The sequence below is a fragment of the Mesoplodon bidens genome, assembly GCF_964165515.1.
Source record: "Mesoplodon bidens genome assembly, chromosome: 6".
Classification (NCBI taxonomy): domain Eukaryota; kingdom Metazoa; phylum Chordata; class Mammalia; order Artiodactyla; family Ziphiidae; genus Mesoplodon; species Mesoplodon bidens.
Genome location: NC_138162.1, coordinates 59,737,066 through 59,759,068, shown reverse-complemented (window position 1 = coordinate 59,759,068; position 22,003 = coordinate 59,737,066). Strand labels below are relative to the sequence as shown.

Below are 22,003 nucleotides of genomic sequence, written 5' to 3'. Positions count from 1 at the left end.
CTCTTAGCTCACCTCTTGCACTTAAGAGGTAAAGCTCAGACTGAAGGTTGATGCCCCTCTTCAAATAGGTACTAGAAATATACTAGAGCTATCCCTGAAAAGATGCAGTTGTATATATATATATATCATATATATATATGATATCATATATATCATATATATATATGATTATATATATTTATAATTTTTCTTTGTATTTGTATACAGGTATGTACTAATCTATAGGTGTGGAAGGAGAGGTATAATACAGGAACAGGCAGGGGTGTGTGCATGTGCATCTATACATAATATATATATTTTATATGTATATATATCACCTCTGTCATTCTTTGCATCATGACAACGACCAGCGAGGAGTACCTGTCAGCAATGCAGGGAGAGAAGCCCCAAATGCTGGGATCTCTTTGTCTCTTGCATGGAGCCACTGCAGGAGGCAAGGGTGGGAGCAGCCCAAGAAATGACTGGGCCCAGCGTGAAGCCATCCCCTTATCAAAGCCACCAAGGAGGAACACTTGAAATGCCCAGGGCTGTGTGCCAGCAGAGGTCAAGGAGCCTACAACCTTGAGCGGGGAGAGACAGTCCATTTTGTTGGCTCAATATATGGCTTTTCCTGCTAGATGGAGACAGGGCACATGAGGATTCTGTCTTCCAGGAGGACACTGACCACGAGGAACCCAAAGTAGAGGCCAAACATGATGAAGCCCAGCACTTTGTTCATCCTCCATTTGCAGAGGGCGATGGAGAGGATGACGAAGAGCAGCATGATGAAGAGGAGGACGATGGCGCAGAAGAGGCCGTTGCTGCTGACAGCCACGGGTTGGAACCTGTGAATGATGGTGTACAGGAGCCAGGGCAGTGGGAGCCTGTGGGGGAGAGAAGCAGGGTAGAAGGGGACGCAGTCAGGCACGCTGAGGAAGGCACAGGATGGAGCATTAGCTTCTCGGAATCTGTGATTGGAGACGAGTGTCCTGTTAGGTTCACTAGGACTCAGGCCTGGCTGATGCAGGAAATCATATTTACAAGGAAGTCAGATGAACTTGAAAAACCTTGATCTATTTCCCAATCAAATTAGGGAGAACAGAGAGAATTTATTCTACGGTTGAACAAGATCAAAGACATGGCTGCTGCAGATGATTTCTGAATTTGATTTGAAATAATTTTTTTTGGTTTCCTTCCTAGTTGAGATTAAAGTGTCACTCTTAGTCCTAAAGAGGTGAACTGGAAGATCTGTACAGGATGACAGGAGGAGATGATAAATGGAGAAAAGGTATAGAAATCTGTGGTGAAAATGACCAAATTATTTTTTTTTAAATGGAGACAGAGAATAGCAATCACACATACATACACACATACACCCCCCCCCCCCCGCACACACACCCAATTCTGGTGAACTTGTGGTTGACAGCACTACAAATAGATAAAAACCCTTTGGGGGAAATATGACATTTTTAATACTTTTGACCAATCAATTCTATTGTCAGGGATTAAGCACAAGGAATAATTCGAAATGCAGATGCAATTTTATTCAGAAAGGTGATCATTTCAGTGTTATTTTGAGTAGTGAAAAATCAGGGATAACTTAATCTCTAATAATAGGCAGCTAGTTAAATAGCAAACTATAAGTCAATGTAATTTTATGTAGCTATTAAAAATCATAAACTTATAATGATACAGGTAAATGTTCATGGTATGACTCTATATTTAAAAAGAAGGATAGGGCTTCCCTGGTGGCGCAGTGGTTGAGAGTCCGCCTGCCGAGGCAGGGGACACGGGTTCGTGCCCCGGTCTGGGAGGATCCCACATGCCGCGGAGCGGCAGGGCCCGTGAGCCATGGCCGCTGAGCCTGCGCGTCCAGAGCCTGTGCTCTGCAATGGGAGAGGCCACAACAGTGAGAGGCCCGCGTACCGCAAAAAAAAAAAAAAAAAAAAAAAAAAAAGGATAAACATAAACATAGCAATCTAACTTCAATAATAAATTAAAAAAGAGTAGTGTTGGTTTGTATTTATGTTTTATATATGCTTATATGTTGTTTTGTATTATGCCTTATATATTTAGGCTTTATATGTATTTTTTAAATCCTTTACCTTGAGTATGTATGAATCCTATAAACAAGAAGAAAATGCTAGCAAGACTATGAAGAAACTGTTACACTCAATATATTGCTAATGACTTTGTAAATTGGTATAAACTCTTGGGAAAGACTTTTTAGAAAAATATACTACATCAATAGACATTGAAATGTTTATAATCTTCAATCCATCAATATTTCTTGAGGAAATTTATCCTAATAAAATAATTAAAAGAGGAGATCTTTCTGCATAAAGGTGTTCATAAAACACCCATGATATCAGAAAATTGAAAAAAATACAAAGGTCCTACTAAAGGGTAAAGGCTAAACTGAAAGCAACAGGATGGAATATTTAGAAGCTGTAGAATGTTAATTATGAGAGCTATGAAGAAACTTAGAAAAATGGTTGATTTACTAATTTACTAATAGATGCCTACTCTTTGCTAGGCATCAATGGCTTTAAAATGGAAAAATAAAAGCCCTCCAACAGGGCAAAATTGATTATTCACTAAGAAAACTTTCTGAAATATTAGGAGAAAAACACACAAAAGTTAAATGTTTTGGGGTAGTAAGATTAGGGGTGATTTTCTTTAAACTTTCATTTAAGTTTCATTTAAGTTACAACGTATATAAAATTTAAGAACAATGAACAAAAAGCATCTTGCAATTCACTATATTTTTCAAAAACACGACAAATTTGTCTCATAGAACACTTGTAATTTTTCCCAATATGTAGGATTTTCTCTTTTTGTGCTACAGAATATTTTCTTTCTGTTTATACAAGATATTGACCAAGAAAACTACTCTAAATGTGTGGGCAGTGGAACTGAGAAACACTGTTTATACTAGGGATGTCCTTCCTTTAAAATATACCTTTTCAGGCATTCACTCACTCATTCACTCGTTCGTTCATCCATCCAACCATCCATTCATCCATTCATTCATCCACCCATCCATTCTTCCATTCATTCTACAAACATCTGCCAAACCACTGCCATGCACTAAGCATTGTATTAGGCTTTGGGGAGTTCTTGTTCTTGGGGAGTTCACAGTCTAGCAGGCAGACTGATAGATAGGAGCATGATAAGAGTGTGAGATACAGATATACAGAAAGTATGCAGGAGCACAAGCCCCCAGGCAAGACTTAAGGGAATCAGAAAAACCAGGATTTGAGTTGACACAGGAAGGGTAAATTGGAGTTTTCCAGACAGACAAGCAGGGAGGGCTCCTGAGGGAGAGGTGCCAGCAAAGGAAGAAAGAATGGTAGGAGAGGGCATCTTTGGGACTTAAAGGTGGTTCAGACAGTGGAAGCTCAGAGCAGGGTTTTATGCACAGGTAGTGCTGGAGTTGAGAGCACAGACTCTGTTCAAATCCCAGCTATCTCATTACTAGTTGTGTGAATTCTGTGCCCTTCGGTTTCCTTATCTGAAAAATGGAGATGAAAATACATACGTCATAGGATCGTCATGTGGCTTAAATAGATAAAAACGTACGTACAGTGCATGTGGTAGATACTGAATGAAAAAATTATTATATATATTAGGTAGTGGAAAGGCTAAACTAGAACAGTATTCAAGATGCTCAATGAGAGAGTAGATCCGTTTCAGTGGTCTTCCAAACTCAAATGCAAGAGCTCAGTTCTTCCGGGAACACAAGGATAATATCCCATGTCTTACTTTCTCAAGGGGCTGTCCTTCAAGGTTATTTGTCAGAATACTTTTACGTGGACACATGAAATGAAATGATAGAGATGACAGCACCCCTCCCAAATCGGCTCTGCTTGGGATTATTCACACTGAGAACTTCAGTCTGCTTAACTGTAAGAGATCTCATCTTCTGACTTTCAAAACACCTAGAATATCTTCACCAGCACAGATAAAGAAATGATAATGCCAAACCTGCCAGCATTTTCCAAGGAAGGAGATGGGATATTTTTTCTGGGCCTATGTTTGTTTCAGTCTGCTTTCCAATCCAAATCTCATCTGAGGCTGGTGGGGACTTTTATTAGAATTAGAACATGGGAAAAAATACAGGGAAACCACCAGAGCATCTCAGTCACCTGAATGTTGAATATTCATGACGTATAGCCAATGCCATTTTATAGGTGAAATTCTCTTCAAGTATTTCCTGCAACACCCACTGTATGCAAGTTATGTGTTTCTGCCTGTCTACAGATAACTTACTCTTCATGAAGTTCTCTGAAAATGAAAATTGGAGTTGGTGAAATTGAATGGTACTACCAGTCTTTACTTTCTTTTGTTTTTTTTTTTTTTTTTTTGCGGTGCGCGGCCCTCTCACCACTGTGGCCTTTCCCGTTGCGGAGCACAGGCTCCGGACGTGCAGGCTCAGCGGGCCTGGCTCACGGGCCCAGCCGCTCCGCGGCATGTGGGATCTTCCCAGACCAGGGCACGAACCCATGTCCCCTGCATCGGCAGGCGGACTCCCAACCACTGCGCCACCAGGGAAGCCCCAGTCTTTACTTTCTATTGGTATTGATTGGTTTCGGGCTCTGAGATCCTGGTCATGTCTTCACAGCTCCTAAGAAGACAAAGACAGTGGTGGAGCTGATGTGCACCTTTATACAACTAGCTCTACTCACCCTACAGTGATGTCAAAAATGTTGCTTCCAACAGAGCTGGACACAGCCATGTCCCCGAGCCCCTTCCGGGCCACTATGACACTGGTGATCAGGTCAGGGATGGAGGTCCCAGCAGCCAAGATGGTCAGACCCATAATCTCTTCACTAATGCCAATTGTCTCTCCAACCTAAAAGCAACGACAGGGACAAACATATGAGTGTTTGAAGTCACAAAACCATCAAAACCACTAACATTTGAATGCAACTCCCTTTTAATGAGTTCTTACTCTGTGCTGTGCTGAGTATTGAGATGATAACAAGGAATAACGCACCATCATTGACAGAAAGGATTTTATATTTTAATGGTATTCAGACCCAAGGGATCAGGAATGTTCACAGGAGGATTAAACAGATAATCTCAAAAAAGAGCTATAGAAGACTAGAGTGCAGCCTGTATATGGTTTTTATTAGGACCAGGCGGGGGAAGCAGAAGATCAGAGTTATAAATGCCCATTGGTCATTGGCTACAGGGGCCAGTGCCTCACAATGGTACCAAATCCTGTAGCAGATTTACCCCTGGATTTATCATTGAAGATTAAGAATTGACACCCAGTGTTCCCATTTTTCCTTAACATTTCCTAGTGTCTATAACCCACTCTTAAACACTTTTAGACTCTACCATTTTCACAGAAAACTTGATTTTGGGTGTTTTTGGGTTTTCTAACACAGGACTGTGAATCAGCAAGGCAGCCATGGAGAAAGCAACAGTTAGGGAATCAGAGGACCTTGGTCTAAGGTCTGGCTCTGGAATTTATTAAGTACTTGACCTACTGCTAACCCGACCAATTGGGCAATATCTTTGATCCTCACTTTCTTTTTTTTTTTCCTTCCAGTTTTATTTAGATATAATTGACATACAGCACTGCATAAGTTTAAGGTATAGAGCATAATGATTTGACTTACATACATCATGAAATGATTATCATATAAGTTTAATGAACGTCCATCATCTCAGATATACAATTAAAGAAACAGAAAAAAATTCGTTTTCCTCGTGATGAGAACTCTTAGGATTGAGTCTCTTAACAACTTCCATATATAACACACAGCTGTGTTACTTATATTTTTATCCTCGTCTTCTGATCCATAAAGTGGGTACGATAATACTTACCTTACAAGGTGGTTGTGAGGACTTAATTAAAATTTATGGAAAAACCCTTTGTAAATGGGTTTGACAATGATGTATGTCATCATTGACAAGCGACAGGGGGATATTTATTATATTCTTTTGGTCTTTGCCTTTTAAAAGACTGATGACTTCTCTTCTGGACAGTTGGTCTAGCCTTCAATGTATGCTCCTCCAGTCTCTTGAGAAATGTGTTTGTCTTCTTGTTGTCTTTCTTTTAAAAACTTTATGTATTATCTGGAGTTGGTGAACTGCAGTTCTGAAAACCTTTACGACAATTCTTTCAGTTTGGTTTCCTACCTGATGACGTCCAGCATTTTTTGAGAAAATGTAAAGGGCCAAAGTAGCATGTAAGAATAAAGGTTTTGGGGGAATAGAATAAACATTTCTTTTTTTAAAAATTGAAATATAGTTGATTTACAATGCTGTGTTTCAGGTGTACAGCAAAGTTAGTTTCAAGTGTAGTTATATATATATATATTTCAGATTCTTTTCCCTTATAGGTTACTATAAAATGTTGAGTATAGTTCCCTGTGCTATACAGTAGGTCTTTGTTGGTTATCTATTTTATACATAGTAGTGTGTTTATGTTAATTCCAAACTCCTAATTTATCCCTCCCCCCATTTCCCCTTTGGTAACCATAAGTTTGTTTTCTATGTCTCTGGGTCTATTTCTAGAATAAACCTATTTCTAAATCTCTGTTTCAATTTATAGGGATAGCCTGGTTCCCACTAGCTTAAAAACATAGTTGGGAGCTATTTTTATTTTGATGGTCATGCCTGCTCTAGAGCCTGGTGAGCTGAACTAGTTTACCTATCCTCGTGGGGCACAGATTCATTGCTCCCCATTAGAAAGTGACATCTACGTGAGCAGGGTCAGGGCCTTAATCACTCTGGTCTCCCTAATAAGCAGAACATAGCCTGGTACATAGTAGGCTCTCAATACCTATTTGCTGAATAAACAAATCAATCTGCATACTTAGATGATTGATTTTACTAGCATGATTTTTACTGACTCTCCTAGAAAAAGTTAAACAAGAGTTTTGTACAAAAGTGCCCTATTTGAGCAAAGTATTCTCCCTGATGACATTTTTTGTTAGATTTGGAGTGAAACATTTTCTTTTTACAAATTTATTTATTTATTTATTTTTGGCTGCATTGGGTCTTTGGTGCTGCGCATGGGCTTTCTCTAGTTGTGGCGAGCAGGGGCTACTCTTCGTTGTGGTGTGCGGGCTTCTCGTTGCGGTGGCTTCTCTTTGTTGCAGAGCACAGGCTTCAGACGCGTAGGCTCAGTAATTGTGGCTCACGAGCCTAGTTGCTCCGCGGCATGTGGGATCTTCCGGGATCTTCCCAGACCAGGGCTCGAACCCGTGTCCCCTGCATTGGCAGGTAGATTCTCGACCACTGCGCCACCAGGGAAGCCCATTAGAGGGAGTTTTAAAGCAGTGACTATTTAAAAAAAAATTTGTATCTGGAGTTTGAATGCCACTACGGACAGAATAATGCAGAAACTGAAGAGAGGTGTTAACGGTAGTGTGGTTAAGAGTGCTAGCATGGGGTACAAAAAGCCCTGGGTGCAAATCCTAGCCTGCCACTCCTTGGGCACAGTGGCCAACTTCCCTGAGTCTCAGTTTTTCTCATGTGTAAAATGGGGATAATAATAGCTACCCTCAGAGTTGTTGGGATGATTACATGTGATGATGCATATAAAGCAAATAGCAACTAGTGTCAGGCATAAAGAAAATGTTCAATAAATATCAGCGGTGATAACTCAGACACTACTCCTCTCCCTCTCCAACATATCAGAGTGCAACCCTCAGGGTTCCGGCAGTAGGGACAGAAGCTGGTTTAGCAGAGTCAGTTTACAATGTGGGAAGTCACATGAATCATGACGAATTTCCACTGTACATCAAAACCCTGATGACTCTGGGTGGCTCTAGAAACACTTTCACTGAAGGAGAGCTAGTTTTCAGAAGCTCATTTTGAATCTATTTCACTGAAGTGGGCTTTTGGCGAGTCAGAGGCAAGGTGATGGGTGCATGGATGGGACAGCATTCTGATCAAATCGGGGAGCATCAGAGGAGTTTACAGCTAGAAAGGACCTCAGTAGTCTCTTGGGGGAATTCCTTTGTTTTCTAATAGAAATAAATAACGAGGCCGCTCAGAATCCATATCCAGTGCTGCTCCAATATTCCATGATCCAGTTCCTTGCTGTGGTTTAGTGAGGATCTGCAAAATGTCATATTGGCTAAATGAGACATGAGGTTGTACCTGACTCTTAGCATTAACCGAGAATTAACATCCAATTAAGTAGATGCGGGATAGATTTTAATCACAGGTTTTCATCACCCATGAAATTTACTAAGATGAAGATTCAAGATGTAAAAACAAAAACAAAAAACTCCCCAAACTAAAGGAAAGTATGCACAAAGTGTTTTATGTGAAGGGCATTTAGTTTTGGCCAAACAGTAGCCAAATAATTATATTAAATAGCATTTATTATTGGTAAAACTGTGGATAACAAAATAGTTGAGCACTAAATGGTACACTTGTTATCTTTATAGCTTTTACAGTTTAAAAGTACAAATGATAGAATTAGAGCTACAGACTTAGAACAGAATCTGCTATCTTGATCAGCTGTTTGGATATTTTGAAAGAGAAAAGCATTTCTTTGGAGAAAAGAAAGAGAAACTTCTCATTCATTATTTGCTAGTAAGGCTTCTCTTTATGTACTTTATATTTCTGGGCTTTTTTTTAGTAATTATTATTGTTCCAGGCATTGTGTTTGTATTTATCTACAAGAGAATGAAAAGGAAACAGGATTGTGGAATGAAGATAATCATTAAAAAGTAGAGAAAGAGATGGAAGCCTGTAGGATGATGTTTCCTAGGATGACTAAAGAGAAATATCTAGAAAACAAAATATTCCAATAAGTGAAAAAAATAACTTTTTTTCCTTTATCAGTATATGGAAGAATAAAAATGATTATTAGGAAAGGCCATTATATATCTATAAATGGCAAACAAACACTCCTTTTAGCCTGGAAATCTGGAGGCTGAGAAGCAGCTTACCTTCTGCAATGATTTCTGCTGGGTATCGGTAGCAAACATCTTTCAACAAATGTAGAAAATAATGACTTTGGGGCAAACAGAACTTCTTCAGGGGGCCGAGGATTTTTGGAAATATTAAGGAAGAGTAATCTGAGATCAAATGTCAGTAAAATAACTGTGATAGGAATAATATAAAATATCTTGTAGGAATAATGCTTGGTTTATCAGCCAACATTTCCAGTGGGTTTTGTTAGTGATGCCATATCTTCTTTCTGAAAAAATTAAGGTGTAATTTCCATACAGTAAAATTCACCCTTTAAAAAAAGCATACTGTTCTGTGAGCTTTGACAAATATATGCAGTCCTGTTTCTCCACATCCTCATCAACAAATGGTATTGTCTGTCTTTTTGGTTGTAGTCATCCTAATGGTTGTGAAGTGGTATCTTATGTTTATTTTTAAACAACTTTATTGAGATATAATTCACATACCCTAAAAGCCACCCATTTAAAGTATATGATTCAGTTGTTTTTTAGTATATTTATAGAGTTGTGCAACTATCACCAGAATTTAAGTTCAATTTTTCGTCATTCCAAGAAGAAACTCCATACCCGTTAGCAGTCACTGCCCATTGCCCTCCAACATCCCCAACCCTAGGCAACTGTTACCTACTTTCTGCCTCTACAGATTTGCCTGTTATTCACATTTCATATAAATGGAATCATATAACATGTGATCTCTTGTAACTGGCTGTTTTCACTTAGCATAATATTTTAGAGGTTCATTCACACTGTAGCATGTATCAGTATTTCATTCATTTTTATTGTAGAATAATATTCCGTTGTGTGGATATACATTTTATTTACCCATACAAGTTGATGGACACCTGAATTGTTTCTACTTTTTGGCCATTATGAGTGATGCTGCTGTGAACATTTGTGTATAAATTGTGCAGATGTTTTCATTTCTCTTGGGTATATAGACAGTGGAATCACTGGATTATATGGTAACTCTATGCTTAACATTTTGTGGAACTGCCAAGCTGTCTACAAAGTGGCTGCACTGTTTTACATTCTTACCAGAAATATATCAGGGTTCCAATTTCTATACATCCTCTCTAACACTTGTTATTTTCTGTCTTTTTGATTATATCCATCCAAGTGAGTGTGAAGTGGTATCTCACTGTGGTTTTAGTTTGCATTCTCTAATGAATAATTATGTTGAATATCTTTTCTTGTGCTTATTAGCCATTTGCATACCTTTCTTTGTGAAATATCTACTCAAATCTTTTGTCCATCTTAAACATTAAGATGCCTGTAGACACTTGCCTTTCTATTACTGAGCTTTAAGAGCTTTTTATATATCCTGGATACAAGTGCTTTATCAGAGAGATATGATTTGCAAATATTTTCTCTCAGTCTGTGGTTTGTCTTTCCAATTTTGGGGGTTTTTTTTGGCTGTGCCATGTGCCTTGTGGGATCTCAGTTCCCCAACCAGGGACTGAACCTGGGCCCTCGGCAGTGAGAGTGCAGAGTTCTAACCACTGGACAGGCAGGGAATTCCGTCTTTTCATTTTTTAAATGAGGTTTTCTGAAGAGCAGAAGTTTTACTTTTGATGACGTTTAGTTAATCAATTTTTTTTTTATGGATCATGGTTTGGTGTTATGTCATAGAACTCTTTGCCTATCCCATGGTTATGTGGATTTTCTGTTTTCTTCTAGATGTTTTTAGCTCTTACGTTTAGAACTATCGTGCATTTTGAATTAATTTTTGAGTATCGCAGGTGGTAAATGTCTAAGTTCATTTATTTTGGCATATAGAAATCCAATTATTCCAGCAGCATTTGTTGAGAACTCTATCCACATATGTCATTGGTGTATACTTCCTTATTTCAAATTGCTATATTTTATTTCTGTTAAGAAGTATAATAATTTTAAGGGTATATTAGACAAAGAATACAAGTGAGCAGTTGGAATTTATGTAGTTTATAATAGAGATTAAAAGCATGAGTTTTGGAGCTGCAGAGTGCTGGGTTAGAATCTCAGTCCTGCTTTTTACTACCTAAATGATCCTGGGCATTTTTTTTTTAATTAGCTCTAAGCTTAACTCTTTATCTGTAAACTGTGGATAATAATAGTACCTCCCTCATAGAAATGATACCCGTGTACAAGGACAAAGGGATGTGAATTATCTGGCATGTAGTACACATTCAATCAATAATGGTAACCATTACTATCTTTGAGAATGTAAGACCTTTGCATCTCATTCCTCCATTCATGTGTTGCAACAAACAATTCCTGAGAGTTTATTCTGGTGATGAGCATTATGACTGGTATTGAATTAAAAGTAGTAAAAGGGAAATACATCATCATTTTTGTAAATGGAGGCTCAAGGAAGAGACCATTTTGTCTCCAGTTCTTTTCCTAAGAGCCAGTTGGATGAGAACATGAGGTGAGTGGCTGCCCAAGAGAAAGTAAGTGCTGCTGAGCCAGGAAAAACTGTGACATTCCTCCAGGCCTGGGTTGGCCTGGCTTCAGGCTTCAGAGGGCAAGAAGCAGTGAGACTTGCCTTTCCTCCACATGGCTGTCTGGGGCTATGCCGATTTGAGTCCACACTATAGGGAAAGGCCAGGAGACGAGGAAAAGTTAAGTGGAATAAATTCCTTTAGCCCTGGAATATGTAATTTGTTAGATGCAATACTGTTGTGACAGTTTCAGAAAGCAAACACACTGGTTAGCCACATAGCAACCAAGAGAAAAGCCAGGCAGATGCGTGTCACTCTCAAGGTATTACCTGATGTGCCCACCAGACCATCAAGTAAGAGAATACTGCGATCCAGGTGATGGAGCCGAAGAACGTGATGGGAAAAAACTTCCTTGATGACTGAAAGAGAACCAGAAAGAGGAGAGAATGTGAGTGCTAACTGAGGTGATCTTATAGCTCAAAGCTAAGACTACCAATTCAGCTACTTCTCCCTCACTGCCTGCAGTCCGGGTAGAATTAGCAATCAAAATAAATGACCAAGTGTTGGTCAAGCTGGGACATTAAGATTCTCTCTTGAGAATGTGAAATTGGTGGAAGCCAAACCATCCCAAAGCTAGTTTCTGAGATGGAAGTCTTTTGAAGAGAATGTCTGTTCCTGCTTCTGGTTTCTCAGAGGCTCTCTGTTCCTGCCCTTTCCAAGGCTTGGTTTCTCAGCCTTGCCTTCAATCCCTCAATTCCCCACATTCTCTCTCCCTCTCCTGCTCCCTTTTCTACCTTCTCTTCAACTTCATGAGAATCAGTTTCTATTGCTTCAACCCATGTATCCTAAGAATCCATATGCCAGAAAGCCTACGGGATTAATTACATTTAAAAAGAAGGATCAATAGTTTCCAAAATACATTGGCTCATTTTATGGTCCCATGAATTATGAGGAAATGCCACACAGAAGAAGCCATCACCACAATTAATACAGATTCCTGAGGATGGCCAGTCTCCAGGACGTTGGAGCCACACAAGTATCAACAGCAGATGCTCACTTGTGCTGCTCTCCAAGGGGGTGGCACAGTAGACGTCCTTGGGAATGCTTTTTCTCCTGTTCTCCACCCCTAACTATGTTATATCCAATTATGCTTCTAGCCCTGTGCAATCTCAGGCTTATAGTATGAGCACTTTTTTTTTTTTTTTTTTTTTTCAGTACGTGAGCCTCTCACTGCTGTGGCCACTCCCGTTGCAGAGCACAGGCTCCGGATGCGCAGGCTCAGCAGCCATGGCCCATGGGCCCAGCCGCTCCGCGGCACGTGGGATCCTCCCGGACCAGGGCACGAACCCGCGGTCCCCTGCATCGGCAGGCGGACTCTCAACCACTGCGCCACCAGGGAAGCCCCAGTAGTATGAGCACTTTTAACGTTTCTTTCAAACATCAGCGAAAATCAGACACTCAGAATGCAGTGTTTCTTATCCATCCCACTATAGGGAAATCCACGCTTGCACTGGATGGTAGTGGTGTCCTGTTGATGCCCTTTTTGCAAAATTGGGATCCTTTAAAACATGCTCAGATAACAGAATGCTCTCAGAGAGTCTCTCATTTATTATTGCCAAACACTTATTTCAAAGCTTTCCACTTTGAGAAACAATCTCATTTTTTTGCTTTGATAACACCATCCAATTTTGTCCAGAGAAATGAATCCTGGAGTTGACCTGGATGAAAGCTCTCTCACTTGTCTGAAGAGCTGACCTCGGGCAGCCACATAGAACACTTCTGCCGTGGCTTTTGAGAGCTTCATTAAAAGGAAAAGATAAACCTGTATATGGTAATCTTTTGAATATCTTTAATGATGAACACAGTCTATTGCTCCAAACAGGCTTATGTTCTATTAATTTCAAGTTTTTAATATATGTTTTCATTATCATTCACATGGTTCTATTAAATTTCACAATAACCACTTCTTTCTTTCAGTGGTTGTGGTTTTTCCTGGGCCTTTTGTTAGCTGGGATGTCTGGAAGACCAGTGGGCTTGATTAAATTGGAGAAAGCATTAACCACGGTGAGTAGCCACAACCTTATTCTTAAATGCTTCCCGCTACTCCTTCCCTTTCTTAGAGGGAAAATATTTCAGCCAAAGACTCAGACTCCTTCTGGGGACCTAAGCAGTATTTAATGGGTTATGGGAAAAAAGTCATCAGTTTTTCAAAGTGGAGCTTGAGACATTCACTTTGAAAGCAAATTCCTTTAAAGCAACGGGTTCAGCTGGATTCTGGAGACCAGATTCCCTGAGCCTTGGAATTGCCAGTGCCAAGAAATCCATTTTTCCCAGGCAAGGCATTTAGCTGATTAGAGTCCCTATTCTTTTCTTCTGGCCACAAGTCACTGTTTCAGGATCCTAGGTGTGATGAGGGCTTCATCTCCCACGCCATGCTCTATCACAGGGAAGAGAAGGGCCCCCTCTTGTGATGTGGGACCACCCATGTGGTTTGAGCAGTAGCCAATCCTTACCTTGATTTTGAGCATCCTGGGAGGGAACGGAGTACCGTCTCCACACTTTATGACATGGCACATGGACTGGATATCCTGGGAGAGTCCTCATTTCATAGGTATGCCCCCTTTCCAGGTTAGCTCACTTACTAAGTATGTAACTGTTATTTTATTATTATTTAATTTTTTTGTACCTTTGCATGTCTGTTCATTGATACAGCATCACAAGTCAGAATCAAATTATTTGAACATATTTTCATCTAAAAAGTATCATCCCTGAACCATAGACCATTCCCAGTCAAAAGGCAGAAAGTAAGGAATCGGACTAAGGATTTAAAGGTGCTAAGTTTATACCAACATATTATTGAAAACCTCTGTATTTCAAAATTTGATGCTATGAGTCTTAATCAAGCAGCCAATTAGTTATTAGTGGACATCTAAATGTACCTAGTATTGGATTAGGAACTCATTAAAAAAAAAAGGTTTAAAAATATTTTTTCTTTGTAAAATTTCAGGTCTTCATCATTAACTAGGGGGTAGGTAAAGGCTGGGCACTTACGCTGTACCCAGATCTTGAACTAGACATGAAACTCAAATCTAGGTCTCTCTGACTATATAGCATGCATTCCTAGATGTTAGGAATCTAGGTTATACTCATTGCTAAAGAAAGACAGGGCCAATAATGCTCAAAATATACCCGACTTTGGATACATAATGATCATCATCATCATAATACTAGCCTATGCTCTGAATGTCAGCAAATAAAGAGCATCAGGGAAATACAGACTAGCATTCCAGCTGTACAACCGTCTGCCTCACCCAGCCTCCCATATTGTTCCTGCTTTGGAAGCATCAGCCTTTCATGCATCAACAGTTTGGTTAAGTGTTTCCCCGACTGTCAAAGTACCTTACCATTTCCAATCTCACAGCCCAGGTAATTCCTTCTTTCATTTTTTTCTGGACTATTTCCCTTCTTTGGACTCTGTGGTTTCATTTTAGTTATCACTGCCCAGTAGCACGTGTACTCTTATTTAGTTACCAGTCTCATTGGAAGGAAGAAAAGAGCTCCTGAAGCCAAGGTCTGATGTGTCAATTTATGGTTAGTAATGGTGGTTCATCCTGACATCTGCTGGGATGGACCTCATACCAATTAGCAAAAAGCAAATTGTATCCATGTGTTGGCCCGCACATGTGTCCATTTTGTTCCAATGTAATGGTTTACTTGTATAATTGACAGCTAATGTTCTCATTAGAAGATTTTAGTACATCAGAGTGATATTTTCTTGGCTTAAAAAACATTACTGGACATTAGCTGGTCGCACAAATTGGCCATCTCCTAACTTATTTAAATTCAACAAATATTCACTGAGCATCTCCTCTGTGTAGTATTCTGGGGCATACATATTTAACAGAGATCTCCAAAGCAATCCTGTTAAAGATTAAAAGTATGGTCTCTGGATTACTATGACCAGGACTGAAATCCTTGCTCATCAATTACCAGCTCTGTGCCCTGAGACAAATTATTTAATCGCTCTAAATCTCAGTTTCTTTCTTTGTAAAATGGGAGGAATAACAATGTCTAGTAGTTCTGAGGATTTCACACACATGAAGTGTCTAGCAAACTGCCTGGCACAGAACAAGTGCTTGGATAGTAATGGCAGATGTTATTAGACAATATTAAGCTCATTTTGATTTTTAAGAGATAAGAAAACTGAAACTCAGGGAGGTGAAAGTGACTGCAGAGATATGGCCTAGAGTCTTGGCTTTGCTTCTTATTAGCTGGTTTTGCTTGGGCAAATCACTCAACTTCTCAGGGCCTCAATCACTCCATCCTTGCTAGAACCGTGCTTGGTACATAGTGGATACAATAAATACTTGGTGAATGAACCAATGCATGATAGAAATTGTAAAAACCTAGCTGGGTTCTGAAGTACCTTCCTAGCTCTGATGGGTCATATTTTGATATCTCATGAGGTGCATTCTTGTTTTGTAAGAACATCCATCCTAGGCCATGAGAAAATCAAACTTTTGGGGTCTTTGTTTCCTTTATTATTTTCAATTTTCATCAAAGACATATTCCTCATTAAGGTTTGCATTTCAGTTCTCGTACTTCTAAAATAAAGCCATTAATTTAAGAAAACTATAAAAGTGAAGCCCACCATTAATTATCTGAGCTGGAAGTATGCATAATTCAACAAACACTGTCATATAATTTGCATATAAATGAAGTGTAAATAAAAGCAAGTGGGAGTACTATTTACTCTGAAACTACGTGTATACATTAAAAAAATCGTGTTTTCATTGTAATTATTGTCAAGGTTTGGGATGTCATCTCCATGGGTAATTCAAAAACTACTCAGGAGGCAGGGCTGCCAGGCTCTGAGGAGTATCAAGTGTCTATTAATTGATAGTTTTCTCTTCTGTCTCTCCTCTCCCTGGATAATTTTTCAAGAGGCCCTTGTTGCAGAACATGAGGACCATGGCAGACTGCAAAAATGACCACATCACTTTGCAATTCCTCCCATGAAGAGAGGAGGTCTATTTCCCAAGCCTCTGAATCTGGGCTGGCCTTATGCCTGGCATTGACTAATAGAATGTGGTGGAAATGACAGTGTGCAGATTCCGAACTAGATCTTTGTGGCTTTGCGGCTTTCATTTTCACTACTCTTTCATTTTCACTACATTCACTACTCCGTCATGTGAATAAGCCCAGGCTAGCCTGCTTAAGGATACAAGACCAGTGGAACAGAGACAAGGTGTTCCAGCTGACATACGCCTACACCAACCAGCCCTCAGCCGTATAAGTAAGTAGCAGAACTGTCAGGCTGAGCCCCACCTAAATCGCTAACTCGTAGAATTATGGGCTAAAAAAATGCTTGTTGTTTTAAGCCACTAAGTTTGGGGGTGGTGTGTTACACAGCAAAAGCTGACACAAGATCAAACCTAATGAAACTCTCCTGAGCTGAGCATGAGTAAGAAGCCACTTACTGGCCTTTGTATCAATTGGCATGCTTTCGTTTGGCATTTCATATATGCAAAGAATGACCATATAACTCAAACCAGCATGCTTTGAGAGTAAACTGGGACTATCTCAGGCAAACTGGGATATATGGTCACCTTAAATTAGCAATATTGTACTGATAGTTATCTCTTTATGTTTTCCTGAATCACAGAATGTCACCGCTGGCGGGGAATCTAGAGAGCTTCCTCCACTCCTGTATTTCACAGAGGAGGAAATATGGGGTCCAGAGTTGAGAAGTGACCTTCCCATGATTGCACAGCTCATGAGTCATGTGGGAAAAGCCACTGTAGTAAATGGTAGCATGAGAATGCTCGAGTCAGGAGACCTGGGTTTGAGTCTAGCTGCTCTCACTAGCACAGCTGTGCAATCTTGCCCTGTAGGTCTATGTGGTCATGTTTTGTTTCCTCTACTGAGTTTAGAGCACCTTAAAAATGGGAACTGTGACTGATGTGTCTTTATATCTCTTTTAGGGCATAAGCCTGACGCCTGGCATATAATAGGTGCTCAATAAATAGTTGCTGAGGAAATCTAGAAACACCCAGTGTTCTACCTAGGAGTCTCATTTCTGCTTGGAACAGCACATGGTATACTCAGAAAAAAACAGAAGAAAATCCAGTCCGTCCAGGGATGGCCCTTGGAGGTGCAGTGAGCAAAAGCCCCATTGGCTACCCCAGCGCACGCTGCAGGGGCTGGCTCCCACGGGGTGCTGCTCAGCAAATGACCAGTCAGCAGTGCTACAGGGGGAACATCATGTTCAGCTGTATTTGCTCGCTTTGAACCCCTCAGGATAAGAGCATCAGCCTCTGTTTCGATCCAGGTAACTACAGCCATGGTGGAATCCTGTTTGCTGTCCAGGAGTTACAGGTTGAGAACTCTGATCTTCCCTAACAGTTTCCTTGACCTATCAGCTCAGATCATGGAGGGGACGAACACTTTGCCAGCCTTTGCTCTAAGAGTCCCACGCAACCCTGAGATTCTAGGGCCTTGAGTCATAGGCAGCTTCCTCCCATTCCTGCACATCTTCCTGATGGCTTCAGCAGTTGTGTGCTGACATCAATCACTCATTTGTTAAAAATTTATTTATTTTTTATTTTTTTGTGGTACGCAGGCCTCTCACTGTTGTGGCCTCTCCCGTTGCGGAGCACAGGCTCTGGACACGCAGGCTCAGCGGCCATGGCTCACGGGCCCAGCCGCTCTGCGGCATGTGGGATCTTCCCGGACCAGGGCACGAACCCACATCCCCTGCGTCGGCAGGCGGACTCTCAACCACTGCACCACCAGGGAAGCCCTAAAAATTTATTTTTAAAATTATTATTAAAATCTTAAAATTGAGGTATAGTTGATTTATAATATTGTGTTAGTTTCAGGTGTACAGTACAGCAATTCAGTTATATATTGGGTTAGTCAAAGAGTTCGTTCAGCTTTAAGTGAAGATAAAAGACACATTTCTCATTTTCACCAAGAATTTTATTGAACAATGTATTCACTAACCGAACGAACTTTTTGGCCAACCCAATATATATTACATATATTCTTCTTCAGATTCTCTTCCCTTATAGGTTATTACAAGATACCGAGTATAGTTCCCTGTGCTATACAGCAGGTCCTTGTTATCTATTTTATAACATCAGTCAGTCTTATCAGTGAACCAGGCCCCTCTACTCTGGGCCATATCACTCTAGGCCTGCTGTGGGGATTTAGAAAACCCTGTCTGTCTCCCTCATTTTCCTCCCTGAGCTAAGCAAAAGCATCGGACTAAACAGCAGAGCAATGGCGACAGAAAGAGAGACAGACAGACAGAATGAGTGAGTGAGTGAGCGCATGTGAGCACACACATCTCAGAAATGTCAATGTGATGGGAGCCAAGAAGAAACTGAACGCATTCCAGCTATTTGGCTGCAGGTTTCCAGGAAGCCAGGCCTTTGCATACAGCAGATGCTCTGTAACAGCATCTTGAACAAAGAAACCTAGATAGCACTTTAAGTGAGCCACACCTGCTACGTTCACCCTTTCTTAGGAATCGCCTAATGTCAGGAGTCCTTAAATGAGGGGTCATTCATGGCGTGTACTTGGCAAGACAAGGCTCTCTATCAGGCTGGATTATTTCTAGGTCAGGGTAACGAGACAGGATTTTTCTCCAGTCTTTTTCAAGGGAGGAAGGTGGGATCATCACAGGGCTCTTGGGAAGAGGGATGCTAAATTATGCTGGATGTTACCACAGTATTCTATTCCAAATGCTTTTAGAAATGATGTTTTCAGATTTCTACCTTCTGGCGTCAAGAAATATGAGGAAGAGCCCAAGCTGTGTGGTCACACGGGCCTGAGTCTGAATCTCAGCTCTATGCCCTAGGAAGTGACCAGGCTCGAGCTAATTAACTCTTTCTGCCTAAGTTTCTTTCTACTTATGCCAATTATATGTATATATATATATATATAATTTTATATATATAGTGCAGGCATATATATATGTATATGCCCATACTAGATGTTTTCTGAGATTTACAATAGAATTTATGGAGTATACCAAGGATAGAGCATGATACATAGTAGGTACACACTTTTGTTGAATGAGTAGGTGTGTGTAGGGCCATAATAAAAAGTAGAGCTGGGGCTTCCCTGCTGGCGCAGTGGTTGGGAGTCCGCCTGCCGATGCAGGGGACACGGGTTCGTGCCCCGGTCCGGGAACATCCCACAGGCCGCGGAGCGGCTGGGCCCGTGAGCCATGGCCACTGAGCCTGTGTGTCCAGAGCCTGTGCTCTGCAACGGGAGAGGCCACAACAGTGAGAGGCCTGTGTACCACAAAAAAAAAAAAAAAAAAAAAAAAGTAGAGCTGTTTCTCCTTATCTCTCATTAGTTCTTTCACCCTTTAGGGCAGTGGCCCAGGAACCCAGTTTGACACTACTGGGAAAGGATTTCTTTTGATTTGATCTACATTCAGATTGTACTTTGCTGATTATAAGATGGTACTATGTTCACAGCATCCAGTACATAATAGTGGCAGATAATAATATTGATTATGGTAATGATAACAATACTGGTGAGAGCAGATCAGACATATAGGCATTTACACCAGACGAATGCATTTCTGTAAATTATTTTTTGAATTGAATGAATAATTCATGTACACAAATATTCAACAAAATGTGAGTCACCCTTCTGCCTCAGACCTTCAGTTCCCCTTTGCAGAGACAATCACTGTAGTGGTTTTAAAACATGGTCGCAAGTTCTCTGAAACTGCTGCCATCAAGGGTGTCATATGCTATAGGACACTGATATATTCTATGGAGACTTCTCATCTCTTCCCCTTTAATCAAGACAGACTTATGACTGCTTTGAGCAGTAGGGTTCAGTGGAGGTGACTCTGTGACTGCTGAGACTAGGCCATCAGAGACAATGTAGTTTCTCCTTGTGTTGCTAGAACACTCACTCTTGGAGTTCTGATCTCTTATGTAAGACATCTGACTATCCTGATGCCACCATACTGTGAGAAAACCCTAGTAACATAGAGAGGCCACGTTAGGCTCTCCAGTAGACAATCCCAGCTGAGCCCAGAATTTGAATCATCTCTGCCCAGGTGCCAGAAACATGAGCCAGGAAATCTCCAGATGATTCCAGCCCCCAGCCACTTGAGTCTTCCCAGCTGAGGCCCCAGACATTGTGGAGCAGAGACCAGCCATCCCCAATGTGTCCATTTGAATTACTGATCCACAGGACCCACAAGCAGAATAAAATGGTTGTCATTTCATACCACTAAGTTTTGGAGTCGTTCATTACGTAGATTCAATAGCCAGAACAATCACTATTATTGTGTATTTGTCCAGAGAAACTTCAGGCACATATATATGCATATACATGTGTATACGTCACCCCCTTTTCCTTTTAAGACAAGTAGAAGCAGGCTATGCATACTGCTATATGCTGTGCTTTTTTTTTTTTTTTTTTTTTTTTTTTTGCGGTACGCGGGCCTCTCACTGTTGTGGCCTCTCCCGCTGCGGAGCACAGGCTCCAAACGCGCAGGCTCAGCGGCCATGGCTCACGGGCCCAGCCGCTCTGCGGCATGTGGGATCCTCCCAGACCGGGGCACGAACCCGCGTCCCCCGCTTCGGCAGGCGGACTCTCAACCACTGCGCCACCAGGGAAGCCCCTATGCTGTGCTTTTTACAAGAAATTCATTTCAAAAAAAAAAAAAAAAAGCTTTACTCACAGGTTTGCGAACATCAGGTAAGGTAATCCAGAGAGGAAACACTATGGGGAAAACAACTAGGAATGTGACTTGTTTGTGGGTATCGGAAGGCCAGGCCAGGCTGAGAGGCTGGTCCTCCTCATCTTCACCCGTCTCTGTGGTCTGTTATAGAAAGAGAGAGAGAGAAAATGAACAAAAAAGACGATAATATCTGCAGGCCACAAAGCAAGGAGAGAAGTTCCGGATCTCATTAGGAGTTTTCTTGGGTCATCTCAGCTGCTTCATCCATGTAATTTTTTAGGTTTGTAAGAGAACCCCACCTGTCATAGTCTGAATCCCAGGAACAAACAATACATTGCTCAGCCATGAGAATTTAAGAACTTTCTTTCCTTTCCCTGAACACTCTCCAGCTTCTCACTTTCCTGAATTGATCATTCAACTGGAGTGGACTCTGATCCATGACCTTAGGAGAAACCATATCTGCAGAGCAAAAGACCCCAATGCCAACCTTCTTCTCCTCTCTTCTTGAGGAGAAAGCCACAGGATTCAGAATCCTTGGGAATAAATTTTTTTAATTAAAATAATTAAAAATCATTTTTTAGAACACTGATTTGGAGTGGGCAAATGAAAGTAACCACAGAAATCCGTCAGTAACAATACTCAACTCCCTTCAGTGACCCTGGAATAGTTAAGTTCATGGATTATTGTGTGGTTGTGAGTTTCTAACCTGCTTAATCACCTCGTTAAATTCTAAACCATTTTATTTCCGGACAAAGGCTTATTATGCAAACATATATATGCATTCACAGAGGAACAGAGTATGGAAGTAGAGGATGCTAAACCTGTGGGTGTCGAGCACACGGGGCTGCAGAGCCAGGGGGTAAACTTCAGAGTTTCTGACTTGGCAGCAAGCGGCCAGTGTATTATTCGCTGCCTGCTGAGGTCAGCAGCTTCTGAGGTCC

The 22,003-nt window shown here is 40.8% G+C and overlaps 1 protein-coding gene across 1 annotated transcript in view; it reads right to left on the bottom strand.

Annotated features, from left to right (window-relative positions):
* Positions 1-487: 487 nt before the first annotated feature.
* SLC24A2 (solute carrier family 24 member 2) overlaps positions 488-22,003 on the bottom strand; it is a 245,936-nt gene continuing 224,420 nt past the window's right edge. The window contains exons 8-11 of the mRNA XM_081237450.1: positions 21,063-21,194; positions 11,674-11,763; positions 4,668-4,834; positions 488-863 (exon numbers count right to left, since the gene is read on the bottom strand). Of these exons, the coding sequence (XP_081093576.1) occupies positions 614-863; positions 4,668-4,834; positions 11,674-11,763; positions 21,063-21,194 (639 nt within the window). The 3' untranslated portion in view covers positions 488-613. The remainder of the gene's footprint in view (positions 864-4,667; positions 4,835-11,673; positions 11,764-21,062; positions 21,195-22,003) is intronic.